This window comes from Ammodytes marinus, assembly GCF_949987685.1.
Source record: "Ammodytes marinus genome assembly, chromosome: 9".
NCBI lineage: Eukaryota > Metazoa > Chordata > Actinopteri > Uranoscopiformes > Ammodytidae > Ammodytes > Ammodytes marinus.
The window spans coordinates 32,390,623-32,405,622 of NC_137213.1; the positions used below are offsets into that span (position 1 = coordinate 32,390,623).

General features: G+C 42.2%; 2 protein-coding genes across 2 annotated transcripts in view; one reads left to right on the forward strand and one right to left on the reverse strand.

Moving 5' to 3' along the window:
* Nucleotides 1-1,348, forward strand: part of LOC307255507 (zinc-binding protein A33-like) — a gene marked incomplete at its 3' end in the record, with an annotated part of 1,693 nt that extends 345 nt beyond the window's left edge. Inside the window, exon 1 of the mRNA XM_080034193.1 lies at nt 1-1,348. This exon is cut by the window's left edge and continues 345 nt beyond it. Within this exon, the coding sequence (XP_079890319.1) occupies nt 1-1,348 (1,348 nt within the window).
* A 927-nt stretch (nt 1,349-2,275) lies between these two features.
* The window catches only part of cyp7b1 (cytochrome P450, family 7, subfamily B, polypeptide 1), a 14,962-nt gene continuing 2,237 nt past the window's right edge, over nt 2,276-15,000 (reverse strand). Inside the window, exons 2-6 of the mRNA XM_080033573.1 lie at nt 11,997-12,133; nt 10,161-10,748; nt 8,270-8,476; nt 6,729-6,907; nt 2,276-6,135 (exon numbers count right to left, since the gene is read on the reverse strand). Coding sequence (XP_079889699.1) covers nt 5,845-6,135; nt 6,729-6,907; nt 8,270-8,476; nt 10,161-10,748; nt 11,997-12,133 — 1,402 coding nt within the window. The 3' untranslated portion in view covers nt 2,276-5,844. The remainder of the gene's footprint in view (nt 6,136-6,728; nt 6,908-8,269; nt 8,477-10,160; nt 10,749-11,996; nt 12,134-15,000) is intronic.

Genomic DNA, 15,000 nt, shown 5'->3' on the forward strand with positions numbered 1-15,000 from the left:
AGATCCCGTGATCCTGACATGTAGCCACAACTTCTGTAAAGACTGTCTGCAGAACTGGTGGGGAGAGAAACCAACACACGAGTGTCCAGTTTGTAAGAGAATAGTTTCAAAGAAACAACCACCTCCTAACTTGGCCTTAAAGAACCTGTGTGAGACCTTCGTACAGGAGAGAGATGAGAAAGCTACAGAGGATATCTGCAGTCTGCACTCTGAGAAACTCAAACTCTTCTGTCTGGACCATCAGCAGCCGGTTTGTGTCATCTGCAGAGATTCAGACAAACACAGCGGCCACAGAGTCAAACCCATCGATAAAGTTGGACCACAACACAAGAAGAAACTTGAGGAAACTCTGGATCCCTTAAAGGAGAAGTTGAAGCTTTTTGAACAAGTTAAAGTGAAGTCTGATCAAATAGCGAGTCACATAAAGGTCCAGGCCCGACGCACAGAGAGGCAGATTCAGGATCAGTTTAAGAAGCTTCACCAGTTTCTAGAAGAGGAAGAGGAGGCCAGGATGGCTGCACTGAGGGAGGAAGAGGAGCAGAAGAGTCAGATGATGAAGGAGAAGATGGAGGCTCTGAGCAGAGAGATAGCAGCTCTTTCAGACACAGTCAGAGCCACAGAGGAGCAGCTGAAAACTGAAGACGTCTCATTCCTGCTCAACTACAAGGCTGCAGTGAAGAGGGTCCAGCAGCGCCCCCAGCCAGATGATCCACAGCTGCTCTCAGGAGCTCTGATAGACGAGGCTAAACACCTGGGCAACCTGACCTTTAACATCTGGAACAAGATGAAGGACATGGTCTCCTACACTCCTCTGGTTCTGGACCCAAACACTCTTGGTCCATATCTCACCCTGTCTGGAGATCTGACCAGTGGGACACTTGAGGCGTTACCACCGGGGGAAGAACCAATGCCTCCTCCTGATAATCCAGAGAGGTTTGATGTATCTTGGGCTGTCCTTGGCTCCAAGGGCTTTAACTCAGGGACTCACAGCTGGAACGTCGACGTCGGAAACAATATTGAATGGATACTGGGTGTGGTTGCAGAGTCTGGACAGAGGAAGGAAGGCACAGTGACTGGGTTCTGGGGGATATGGTATGACATGAATGTATACAAATCCCTCTCCCATTCAGCTCCATCCACTGTTCTCCCATTGAAGAAGAAGTTCCAGAGGATCAGAGTGGATCTGGACTGGGACAGAGGAAAGCTGTCGTTATCTGATGCTGATACTTACACACACATACACACCTTCACACACACCTTCACTGAGAGGATGTTTCCCTTCATTAGAACCTATGAAATGAAGATTTCACCAGTGATGATCTCTGTGAGTGTAGGAAACTTGTTGTAGGGCGCACTAACTAACAGCCCTGTTGCCCCCTAAAGTCTAGTGTGTTCTCCCAGTGCTCCTGCTCCTTGGCCCTGGCCCGGTGATGGATGTTTTAAAAATGTCTCTGAAGGGTTGATGTTGGTCTGATTTGGCCAAATATTATTCATGATTTAATGTGTAATGTGTAATACCCCCAGTTACCCAGCAGATGTCACCATATTTACTCTAATAAAACCCTCTGAATCAACACACTCTGACTGATTGAAGCATCAATGTGCACATTTATTTTGAATACAAAAGACCAAATTATAGAAACCCAGCAGTAGATTGTACCTATTTTTGGTGAATTCTTTCATTTTCTTAATAAGATGTATATCAAAATATGTCTATTAAACTACAAATGGAAAGATAATACTGGTAATATTTTCTTCGGCATCAACTCTTATACTTAATTTCAATTCAATTCACAGGGGCTTTATACAGAACCATGTTGTGTTAATACACAGTCTAGGCTCTGTAAACTGGTATGTAAACAAAGGGGCCACTATAGCTAGCAACATGCCAGTTGAAAAACAAACAAGAATTCTCCAGAATCGCTGACTCCACATTTACTTAAAGACCTACTTCACCGGTTGGAATATGAAGGTGTATTGAACTCGGAGATCCTATGAAGTATAAATGTGCAAAAAAAATTGAAATCGGATCATCCTAGCCTGTGATGTCACAGAAAGAGAAATGTAGGGTTAAACAGTGAGACCATAAAACACTCTTTCTGCCTTTTCTCAGGCTAGGATGATCCGATTAATTTTTTTTTTTTGCACATTTATACTTCTTAGGATCTCCGAGTTCAATACACCTTCATACTCCAACCGGTGAAGTAGGTCTTTAAGGAAAACTTGGCTTGTTCGGTCCTTTAAAGAGTGCAGACAAAGTCACATCTGTGTAGAAAAAGCCTTTATTATTCACAAAGTAGTTCATTGCATAAGAATCACATCACAACATTTTTTATATAAAAATTTAAGTAATTTCATTAAAACATTCTCAAATATTAACATTTTCGTGATCTTGATATTATTAACCAACAGCTTCCATCTGATCCGCTAAATATTTAAAAGGTGCTCTAGAAGGAACTTTTAAATATTTCTGAAACAGTACGATTGTTCCTCTGATGATCATAAATGACAGAAATGTATTTCTTTGAATGGACTTTTCCATGATATTCAAATGTATTGAGCTGTACCTCTAGTGGTTACATCATGTCAGTGCTCTGTTTCATGTAGTATTTACATCTCAGTTTCACCTTTTATTCACATACGATGATTGTACAGTTTAAAGGCCTAGAAATAGACGACACAGACAAGACAACGGACGGTAGATAAGGTGCAGTAAATGGTTAGTATAGGGGCGGACTTTGGACACGATACGGCTCTCTGCACCAATAACATGTTAGGGGAGAACGGGGTAAAATGTCACACGGGTTGGTTGTCACAATCGTTATATCTCGGAACCAGAAGGCGCTGTCTGTGAACTTTTGGTATGTAAATATCCAGAATTGGGATCAGAGGTCACCTACATAGTCTTCCTTGGAGTTAGACTGCTGAATTTGAGGTGAGAGGACTGTTTGTGTTTTTCATGTCAAATTGAAAATATTTAGCTCCTCAGTTTTTTTCTTCTAGGCTTTTACACAATGGGTTTATAACAAAACACTTGTTACCCATAAAAAGTGTGAAGGGTAAACTATAGTTTAGATTGTGGTTAGCAAGCTAATTAGTTGTCAGATGGTTGTTGGCCTTGATGCTTGCAAGAAACTCAAGTTGGGGTTGGTCGTCACATTTTTTTGGGGGTTGGTTGTCACATGTTATCCAAAGGCTGCAGCCAGAAAAGGAACCCAATAACGAAATAAATTGTCAAGCTGTATCCTCACTGACACCCCAGAGAAGGAGAGAATAGAGCAGGAAAAGGCAGCTAACATGCAAAAGAAAAAAGGGCAACAAAATCAAAACAACCCAGTGCATCCCAAACTAGACCAGCTGCCAAGGCTACAGTAAGTTATATAGGCCTATTTGTAAACTTGACAATGCAATTAAACTTTAAAATTTAGTTCTGCTTTCTTGCCTTCTTTTTAAGATTATTCCCATTAAGATAACATTGTGACAAACAACCCCCATAGTGTGTGACAACCGACCCCATGATGCGGTTGGTTTCTGGTTATCAGTTGTGGTCCTTTATGTACAAGGCTCAGTAAATACATTCAAACAGATCAGACCCAGCTGGCAGGTCTGCATATGATTCCACTTGATATCACTGTGCCAAACAGAATTACCAAAAAAAAAAAAAAAGTATTTGAGATTTTTTTTTTCTTTTCAAGACCTAGACTTAAGACACAAACTGCGTTCCAAATCTCATACTTTTTCTTTTTCCTACACTACATACTAAAGTACAGAAGAGTTTTAGGGCCACAGACAGGAGGTGGAAAAATATCAGATAAGGAAGTTTTTTTTTTTCATTATGTCGAGAAATGTCAAGAATAAAGACAAATACTCAAATGCTATTGGAGTTAGTGGGGCATTTATGTATTTTCAGCATTCTACAATTGACGTGCATGTATTGGGACATCCTAAATCTTTTTCTGGCATACTAAATAGTAGGAAAGTATGGGAATTGGAACGCAGGGATAGACTTTAGACTAAGACTTTAGACAATGCAACTTTGTTCATGGAACCTTAACACAAAGCTACACAATATCGTGTTTTTTTTCTTCATAAAAGCTGTTAAAACTCTATAAAATCAAGTCTTTTTCTTTCATCACTAATCAAATTAAAACCAAAACAAATACTATGTAAAAACATTGATTAACACGAGGCCATTTTGAGTCAGGGGTTAGTGTTCCAGTGTTTGATTTACAGTGCTTGTACAACCACTTTAGACTTCAGACTTGGGTTGAGGGTTATGGTTACTGCGTCCGGGAAGCTCTTCGGGATCGACAGCAAGACGGGAACTATTTTATGGAGGCAGTCACTACCTGGAAAACATCCCATCTAATTCAGCCTTCAAACTAATGGTGCAGCGGACCACTGCGCACTTCCCCCGTCCGCCACAGTGCACACTGCTCATCAAAAGACAAGGGCCGTGTCTGAACTGCCATACTAGCGTCCTACATCCTACATACTCACCATCTATATACTGCATACTCTCTACTCAAAGATCGATTGTGTATGCGAGCTGCGTCTAAAACGTTCTCAGTTGAAGTATACTCAAGCAATGAAGAATTTCTTCTTCTTCTTATAAGATTCAGGCAGTTTAGACACTGTTAAGCTTATAACCGCCCTCTACAGGTTAGATATTGAACTAGATTTTTACAGTCCTGTGTTCATCATCTGTGTTTTAGACCTCTTGTTTTATAATAATGATGTTTTGAGGCGGAGGATCCCTCCGACGCTCTCTGTCCGGCTCATCAGCACTCAGCTGTCTGTGAGTTGAGCTGGACGAGCCGCGGTGTGTGGAACAGCGATCTGTTCTGATCTCTCTCCACTATCAGACTCACTTCACACATTTCACTTAGTGACTCTAATGTTGTTAGGTATTTATCTTCATCTCTTATCTATTGTAAGAGTGTATGAATGACTGCACGTACAGTTGTCAGATCGCGGAACCCCAAACAATGTTGTTGCCTAGCAACTTGCTCGAAAATATTTCATTTTCCTGGGCGGGTAGAATTGACCCAGTGCATTGTGGGGCAGTTGAGTAGGAAAAGTATACGATCGATTCATACCCAAAATCTTCCCGGAAGTTAGTACTCATCCGGGAATTTCTCACATACCCAAACTCGCATACCCAACCGTCACATACTCAAATTGAAGTCAAAATGAGTATGAGTAGGACGTTAGTATGGCAGTTCAGACACGGCCAAGGACACAGGCCTGGCTGCACTCCATGTATTTAACCCCATCTTTGGAAAGACAATTCTTTAGATAGATGATAGACTTTAGACTTAGACTCCTTACCTTTCCTGCCTACCTCGTAATTATATATACAATCGATCATCAATACCAATGTGTAGTGGTGTATGTCATTGATGTGTAGTGGTGTATGTCATTGATGAGGAGTGGTGTATGTCATTGATGTGTAGTGGTGTATGTCTAGGTGTGTATTAGTGTGTAATACTTTGTGCCAAGCAGCACTTTGATCATGCTTTTTAGAAGACACAAATTTGGGGTCCTCGAGGTGTAGTGGTTAGAGAGAATAATTCATTAAAAAACAGAGCCAGACTTTACCCAGTTTGAATTTGGTCCTTGCCCTTCCTGCCGACCTCGTAATTATATATACAATCGATCAAGAGTAGTAAAAGTAGTGGAGAAGAAATAAAGAAAATCATATTTTATCATTCTGTGAAATCTTGTAGTGTTTTCTTTGACTTAGTGTGATCATTTTGTTATCGTACATACAGACACACACACACACACACACACACAGACACAGACACAGACACACACACACACACAAGCACACACACACTCTCACACCCTCTTGAGTCTGTATTGGAAGCGTACGTCGGCGGCGGGCAGCAGGATTCCCAGCCCGGCCCGACTGCAGTCCAGTGTGGCTGTCTGTCCGTCTTCCAGCTGAAGGTCCATGTACAGCAGCAGCAAACACACAAACTGCTTGATCTCGTTGATGGCGAAGTATCTCCCCGGACACTTGGAGGAGCCGGAGCCGAACGGCATGCGGTAATACTTCAGCTTCTGATGGTTCTTGTAGAAGTCGGTTTTCTCTTTGCCGTCCTGGATGTAGCGGTCGAGTTGGAACGTCTGACAGAGCACAAAAAAACAAAAAAAAAATTCAACTTGGTAAATACATTTTTTAATTTTTTTTTATTAGACAGTATAGGAGAGACAGATAAGAGGTGCAATGGGGCAGAGAGGGGAATGACATGCACCACCACAGAATAGATTAATTTCCACATTGCATAAGTAAAAGATTTAGCGGTCTGTCGGTGCACAAGAGACAACAATGTTCAACTGGATATTCTATTTGGTTTAAAAAAAATTATAATTTTAAAGATTTTTTTTTTTGTTGGCCTTTATTTATTTATTTTTTATATTCATATTTTAACATTTTATTTTCTAACAAAACAATCACAAACCACATATACTGTACAATACATCACAAGGCATTGTCGTCTGCATTTATGTTTTTAATTAGACAGTTGTGTAAAGGCAGAGATGAAATGGGGTTAGAGAGAGGGGAATGACATGCAGAGAAAGATGCGGGCTGGATTCTAACCCGGGTCTGCTGTGAAGAGGACTGGGAGCACTCAAATGTACGCTCTCTACCCCACTACACCACGAAACAGATATTCATTTCCACAGTGCAAGAGTTAAATGATTAATTGCGTTGGTACCTGCGGCTCCTGGTAGATCTCGGGGTCCATGTGCAGACTCTGAGGGTAGAGTGCGATGACGTCACCCTTCCTGACAGCGATGGAGCGCTGGCCGTCCACTCGCAGACTGAAATCCTCCTGAGACACGCGGATGTTCATGGAGGCAGAAGACAGACGCAGGCTCTCGTTGATGGCACTTTCTGTGGATCCAGTTAAGTTCAGTTTAGACATTTAGATTCAACTTTATTGTCAGTGCACAAGTAAGGACAATCAGTACAACGAAATGCAGTTTGGCATCTAACCAGTAGTGCAATTAATACAAAGTTTTTTGTTATAGTAGCACCTTAAAAAAAATAATACATAACAACAACATAGTTAAAAATATTCAGCCCATTATTAAAGAGCATATAGTTCTGAGGGGTCAATAGAAGGTTCAAGGTTCAAGGTTTTCATTAAATGTCCCACGAGGGCAAATTTGTGTACAGCAGGAGAAGTTTAACGACACACGACAAATAAGACATCAGGACACAATAACACAAGTATATACACAAGTATATACACAAGCCTGAGGAGACAAATAAGACATCAGGACACAATAACACAACAATATATACACAAGCCTGAGGAGACACACAGTGCATTCAAATAAAGTGCCAGGAAATAAAAATAAGTAAAAATAAAAGTCATCAACAACCCAAGATATAAAAAATAAAAATAAATAAAAATAAAAGTCATCAGCGACATGAAAATAAAATCAGCATCAGCAGCATTTACCTGCTGCAGGCCGCATTTACCTGCTGCAGGCCGCATTGACCTGCTGCAGGCCGCATTTACCTGCTGCAGGCCGCATTTACCTGCTGCAGGCCGCATTGATTGCCCGGATGGATGATGGAATAAAAGAGAATTTGTATCTGTTATTGGTGAATGCAGTATGAATATAAAGTTACGTTTCTTTATGAGTCAGTTGTACAGAGGGCTACATTGAAATTGGTCTTTTCGCTTATTATTCGCAAATTCCCACACTCCAGAGGGTCAGCCATAGTACAGACACACAGACAGACAGACTCCAGAGGGGGTCCTCACACAGCGTCAGCCATAGTACAGCGCCCCTAGAGCAGTTTGGGGTTAAGTGTCTTGCTCAAGGACACAATGGTAGAGATGGTGGGCACCGTAGGTGTAATAGCAGCCACCACTAGTTTTACAACTAACACCATCCAATAGTAAAAACAATACCACTTTCGTCCAAAGGGGGTGCAAGAATGAACAAAAATGTAAAGTTCCTCGGAGCACGTTTAAGCAAAAATACCAGGTAAATATAGAATGGACAATAGGCTTAGTTGCAGTGAGTGAGTGTGTGAGTGAGTGAGTGAGCGAGTGAGTGAGTGAGTGAGTGAGTGAGTGAGTGCGTGTGTATGTGTGTTCCTTCTGGGTGTGTGTGTGTAGGCGCTCTGTGTGTGTGTTTCTGTTAGTGCGTGCGTGCGTGTGTGCGTGCCTGTGTGTGTGTTTCTGTTAGTGTGTGTGTGTGTGTGAGCATGTGTGCGTGTGTCTATGTGTTGACGTACCCAGATAGAGAAGCTTGTCCAGTTGCTCTTTGCTCAGTCTCAGGTCCTGCTGTGTGTTGAAGTGGACTCCGCTGTCACTCAGGACTTTGTGTATCTCGCTGCGTACGGTCTGCAGAGCGTCAGGGTGAGACACCAGGTAGTAAACGGTCCAGAAGCAGGCTGGCACCGTGTTACCTACTGACGCCCACAGGATGGCAAAGTGGTGCGCTGGAAGACAATAATAATATACAAATAAATAATAAAACGTGATATTTGAAACACACACACACACACACACACACACACACACACACACACACACACACACACACACACACACACACACACACACACACACACACACACACACACACACACACACACACACACACACACACACACACACACACACACACACACACACACACACACACACACACACACACACACACACACACACACACACACACACACACACACACACACACACACACACACACACACACCAGAAGCAGGTTGGCACCGTGTTACCTACTGACGCCCACAGGATAGCAAAGTGGTGCGCTGGAGAGAAAGGCAAGGCAAGGCAAGTTTATTGTTAACAGACAGACAGACAGACAGACAGACAGACAGACAGACAGACAGACAGACAGACAGACAGACAGACAGACAGACAGACAGACAGACAGACAGACAGACAGACAGACAGACAGACAGACAGACAGACACACACACACACACACACACACACACACACACACACACACACCCCTTCAGTCCACTGTGTGCTAAGAGGCATTGTGGCAAATTTTGGCATTAAAAGCAAATTTAAGTCCATGTCTTATTTATCTTTATTAAATTTACAGAGCCTAGGCTGTTTTAACACCAGCACACTCACAGTACGGACACAAAGCAGATCACGAGGAGAAATTCACTGATTTGACAAAAAGTGTTTTTGACTCGAGCGTTCTCCAGAATTGCTGACCACAACTTCCAGAGAAAACATCTGATTTCTTTTCAACTAGAGCATGAGACGGATGATGACGACATGTTTAGTCATTCAAGAGTTCCTCAGAAGAACAAATGAAGAACTTTACTCATCCATTCACTCTGGTTCACTGTCTCACTCCTGCAGGAAGGACCCCGCTCTGCTTTTCATTTAACTCAAATGAAAAGCAGACGTGCCCCGGGGGAAACACGCCTGTGCTGATCCTGAAAAACTCACTCGGGTTTTCACACGTTGCACAATTCAACCTCCACAACATCAGCAGTGTGTGTGTGTGTGTGTGTGTGTGTGTGTGTGTGTGTGTGTGTGTGTGTGTGTGTGTCTGCAAAAAAAAATTGGATTTGGGATTTTGAACACAGGGATCCAGAGGAAAAGAGAGAGGGTTGTTTTTTCTCTTGTCACATTTGACCAAATATAAATGTTGGAAACACATGTAAGTGTTTCGCACATTGGGTGAACATCTTTAAAAAGTGCACTATGTAACTTTGTGTGTGTCAGAGAAGTGAAACATTTTCTAAGGTTTATTCTCATGTCTGAATAAACAAACTTTCCTCACAGGAAAATGTGATCCCTGGAACACTGTTTGAAGTTAGAAAGCTTCCTGAAAAGTTACTGTTTCACTGTTGTTGTTTACAGCAGCAGGGCCCACAGTTTGGTTTACAAACATATTCTAGTCTTACGTTTTGGTTCCAGGTTCCTCAGAATAATTTGATTTATGATGATAGAATTATTCAATACTAGGAATTACATGTAGAGAAAATACATTTAGTAAACTAACTGCAGGCTCTCTGAATGTAAACAAACCCCCCTCCTCTGAAACTAGTAAATTAATAAGATATAAAAAAGTACAAAAATAGAGAAGATCCTCTGAAACTACACACTGCACCTTTAAAACGAGTTGAATACCTGCTTTATCGACGTCGCTCATTTTCTTTTCTTGCTGCTCAAATATCTCCGACCGTCGGCTGATGAACTGCGAGGTGTCCGACCAGAGTCTGTGAGGCAGGAAGAATTCTATGAGCTTCTGCCTCACGGCGCCGGTCTGCCCCAGCAGCCATATTGGAATCTGAGCGATGAGCAACGGGAACATGTTGTCGAAGCGAACAAAGTCTTTCCTCAGCGCGCTCATCCCCGCGTGGCGTATGGCGTTCGCCGGCCGGCCGTACAGAGTCAGGAAAGTCGCCTCGAACATGACCGAGTTGCAGAAATCGTACATGCTACCGCTCTTCCACTCGCCGCCATTTTGGCTCAGCTGGTCCTGTCGAAACACCAGCATGAGATTTCCCATCATGCTCTCTGTCAGGGCGCTGAGGTTGTCCCCCTGCAGCAGTAAGAAGGAGCGGCTGATGGGCTCTTGGAGGCCGGGCTGTAGCGGCAGGTAGCCGAAGGTAGGGGGCGCCACCTTGCTGGAGAACTCGTGGAAGTCCAGCTGACGGCCGTGTTTCACGATGTTTGGGTAAAGCAGAGGGTCCATGATGAACGTCATGTATTTACCTGCAGAGAGGAGAAGAGACAGAGAGAGGACAGACTCATGAAGAAGGATTTCACACAGCAAATAATGTTTTAATTGGGATTGGTTTTAAACAGGGTATGTGTGTGCGTGTGTGTGTGTGTGTGTGTGTGTGTGTGTGTGTGTGTGTGTGTGTGTGTGTGTGTGTGTGTGTGTGTGCGTGTCAGTCTCGCTGATAATCTAACCTCTCCCGGTCCTCTAAGCCAATTTCAGGAACATCTTATTTGGTGCAATATAAACATGCCAATTTTCACTCTTATTATTATACACACATAAATACAGACGTACAATCAGGACCTACAGCTGCCTGTCTTAAATGATGGTGCTCTGGGCAGGTTGGTGGTTCGGTGCCTTGCTCAAGGGTCACAGGGAAGACAGGATCTAATGACGATATTCAGAAGAATTTCACAGTAGTGCCGAAATCCCTAAGCGAAATGTGGTATGCCAGGCATTAATACACAGCCTAGACTCTGTAAACTGGTATGTTAACAAAGGGGGCCCACTGTAGCTATCAACATGCTAGTTCAAAGAGACTACGGCTGTGTATTAACACTAGATTTTTTATTCAGCGTGTACACACAGTACGGACAGGTAGCGGATCATGAGCAGATATTCACTGATTTAGACAAAAAGTGATTTTGACAACAAGCGTTCTCCAGAATCACTCAGTGCGTTTACATGCAGTACTAATAATCGGGTAAAAAAATGAATAAGACCTCAACAGGACTTGTAAACTGCATGTAAACACCTTTATCCGATCTACTTCACACACAAATCGGCACATTAAGGGACAAGCGAAGTCTGATAAGAACACCTAGATAACTCGTTCATAGTCGGCATTCTCTCTGCATGTATACAGGGATCGGATATCGCATATCGGAGTTCTCGTTCTGCGCTTGCTCAAGAATCCCTGCGGAGGATTTCAGAAGGAAGTGGAAGGAGACGACGTAAAAAAATAGTAGGGTTGTTGCCGGAAGGGAACCGGATGTGGCTCAATAACCACTTGTTGAAAGGGCTACAGCGCCACCTAGCATAGTGGAGACAGCCATGCATCGGACATTTATCGAATATTTGAAAGGCCATGTACAGTATACTCAGACAAGTGACGCGGTCCGTTCAAGTGTCTAGTTCGGTATATGTCTTAATCTAATCTAGTTGTGCCATGGAACTGCACTGACTGACTCCACCTCTAACCCAAACACCCAAAGTAAGCAGCAGCTGTGAATACTAACCTGCGATCCGTACTGTGAAAATATCTCCAAACTTCTTCTTGTGTTCCTCGAGGAACTTATGAGCATCTCTGCCGAACTCCAGAGCTTTGCCGATGTACGGAATCCATCCTCGGATCAGCGGAGGTTCACCGGCTCTCCTGAATGACGGGCAGAAGAAAAATATATTCAACAAACTGTTTGAACGCTCATTTTTCTTTAACCTTTATTTCTACAGGTAAATCCCATTGAGACCGAAGACTCTTTATCAAGGGAGACCTGTTTTCCTTTCCCACGTTACTATTCACACACACATTCATACACCGATAGCAGGCTAACTATCGACATTCACACGAGGCAAGGTGGGTGAAGTGTCTTGCCCAAGGACACAACAACTATGACACAGGTGGCTGGGCGGGGATCGAACCTCCAACCTTTTGATCATCGGCCGACCCGCTCTACCAACTGAGCCACAGTCGCCCCAAAATGTGAGAAGTAGATGACTAGAAATATTGTCTGGTGGTTATATCCCTCCATACAATTGCTTAAAAGGTGAAACTAGTACGGGGGGCCAACGTAGCCAGCAACATGCCAGTTTACAGAGCCTAGGCTGTGTATCAACACTGGATTTGTTTTCCAATGCACACACAGTACAGACAGGTAGCGGATCATTAGGAAATATTCACTGATTTTGACAACAAGCGTTTTCCAGAATTGCTGACTCCACCTTTAATGAATAAATGATCTCATGGACTTTGACAGACAGACAGACAGACAGACAGACAGACAGACAGACAGACAGACAGACAGACAGACTGACTGACTGACTGACTGACTGACTGACTGACTGACTGACTGACTGACTGACTGACTGACTGACTGACTGACTGACTGACTGACTGACTGACAGACAGACAGACAGACAGACACACACACAGTGCATCACGTAGCAGAGCGGCAGTGACTCACTTTATTCGCAGTTAGGCAATAATTTTATCAGTTCTTGTATCATGTTTTTCATACACGTTGATTCATGTTCAGAAGAAATGTCAAAATAACATTTCAGAGCTGTAGTCTCAATACTGTGATACAGTGAAACCTTAAAAGGAGCTCCGAGGAACTTTGAGTTTGTGTTAATTCTAGCGCCCCCCTTTGGACAAAAGCGGTAGTGTTTTTACCACGCCAGCTGTTGTTCCTGGGTGAGCATACGCATGACAAAGGCATTAAGAAAAACTATATAAAAATAGCATTCTTTACACTGATGGTCTCGTTTGCCGTTACATGTAATCTATGATCATCAGGGGAAAAATTAGACTGTTTCAGAAATATTAAAAAGTTCCTCGTAGATACTTTAAAGTTATCATACCTTCACAATTCACACCAGTTTACAAATATTAACAGAGTTTACTAGAATCATGTTTTTTTTTAAAACCTGATTTATACAATTATTATTTAAAAAAACTTAGGAACCACTTTATTAGTTACAACAACTCTGCCAAATGCATGTTTAAGAAGACATGTTGCTAGCCACGGTGGACCCTTTGTTTACATACCATTTTACAGAGCCTAGGCTGTGTATTAATTAACACTGGAATTTTGGGCGCACACATACAGTTTGGATAGGAAGCGGATCATGAGGAGATATTCACTGATTTCCAAGAATAGTTATTTTGATGACAAGCGTTCTCCAGAATTGCAGACTCTATCTTTAATGTGCATTAATCATTGACTAACTGTCTGACTGGTTCGTCTTTCTGCTGTGTGTACGTGTTGATGTGTTGCAACTTTATCTGATGTTCCCTGGAAGAAGAATAATTTTTCTTCATAGTTTGGTGTTAAACGTGTGAGTCAGAAATGTTCTCTTTGAGGAACAAGACCCAGCGTGTTACCGTGTCCTGCTGAGAAGGTATTTTTTATTTATTTATTTTTTTAAGAAGAACACACACACAACTGAAAACATAAACACAAAAACAAAAGACAAAATAAAATAAAGAACTAACATGGCGTACTCTACTTTGCAGGTTTCTAAGGACATTGTTTAAACTAAAGGCAAATGTTCGGAGGTGGATGTTGTAGACAAGGGTTAGTACAAGGTCTTAGCATTTGTTTAGGAGACAAGTATCATGTCCTGTTTAAGAAGTGTAAGAATGTAAATGTAATGTGTTAAAGGAAAAAGTACCAGCAAAAGTATTATGTTAAAGGTGCTATGAGTAACTTTTAAATATTTCTGAAAAAGTCAAATTTTTCCTCTGATGATCATAAATTACATGTTACAGCAAACAAGACCATCAGTGCAAAGAATGCTATTTTTATATAGTTTTTCTTGATGCCTTTTTCATGGGTATACGCTCACCCAGGAACTACAGCTGGCTTAGTAAAAACACTACTGCTTTTGTCCAAAGGGGGGCGCTAGAATTAACACAAACTGAAAGTTCCTTGGAGCACCTTTAACTTCCCATCTATGTTAAAATAAATTTTGCTTTTGAGGTCCGATAGGCCAAAAAATATTGGTAAAACAGGTGCCTTTTTGAAAATGTCCTCGCTTTATTAGCTGATTTTGAATAAACATTAGATTTAAAGGTTTGCTTCCATGAATAAAGTAATTTTTTATCTTGAAATAGCTGGAAAAGTGATTGAATTTCGCTGAGTGTCCATTATTAAAAGCCTCATGAAGCCTGTTATAAAGTAGCTGCTGCTCCTGCTCCCAGCCTTCTGTATGTGAATCACAAAGGAAGTCGATAATCAGATCAAAAGTTTCCTGTCCTGCTGCTGACCCACTTCTACCAGGTGTGTGTGTGTGTGTGTGTGTGTGTGTGTGTGTGTGTGTGTGTGTGTGTGTGTGTGTGTGTGTGTGTGTGTGTGTGTGTGTGTGTGTGTGTGTGTGTGTGTGTGTGTGTGTGTGTGTGTGTGTGTGTGTGTGTGTGTGTGTGATTTAAATCCGCCCACCCACACACTGAACCTGGTTAAGTGGGTCGTGGGTCCACTTTGAGTTATGTGTGAAAAATTCCACATAACATTTCTGATGCTG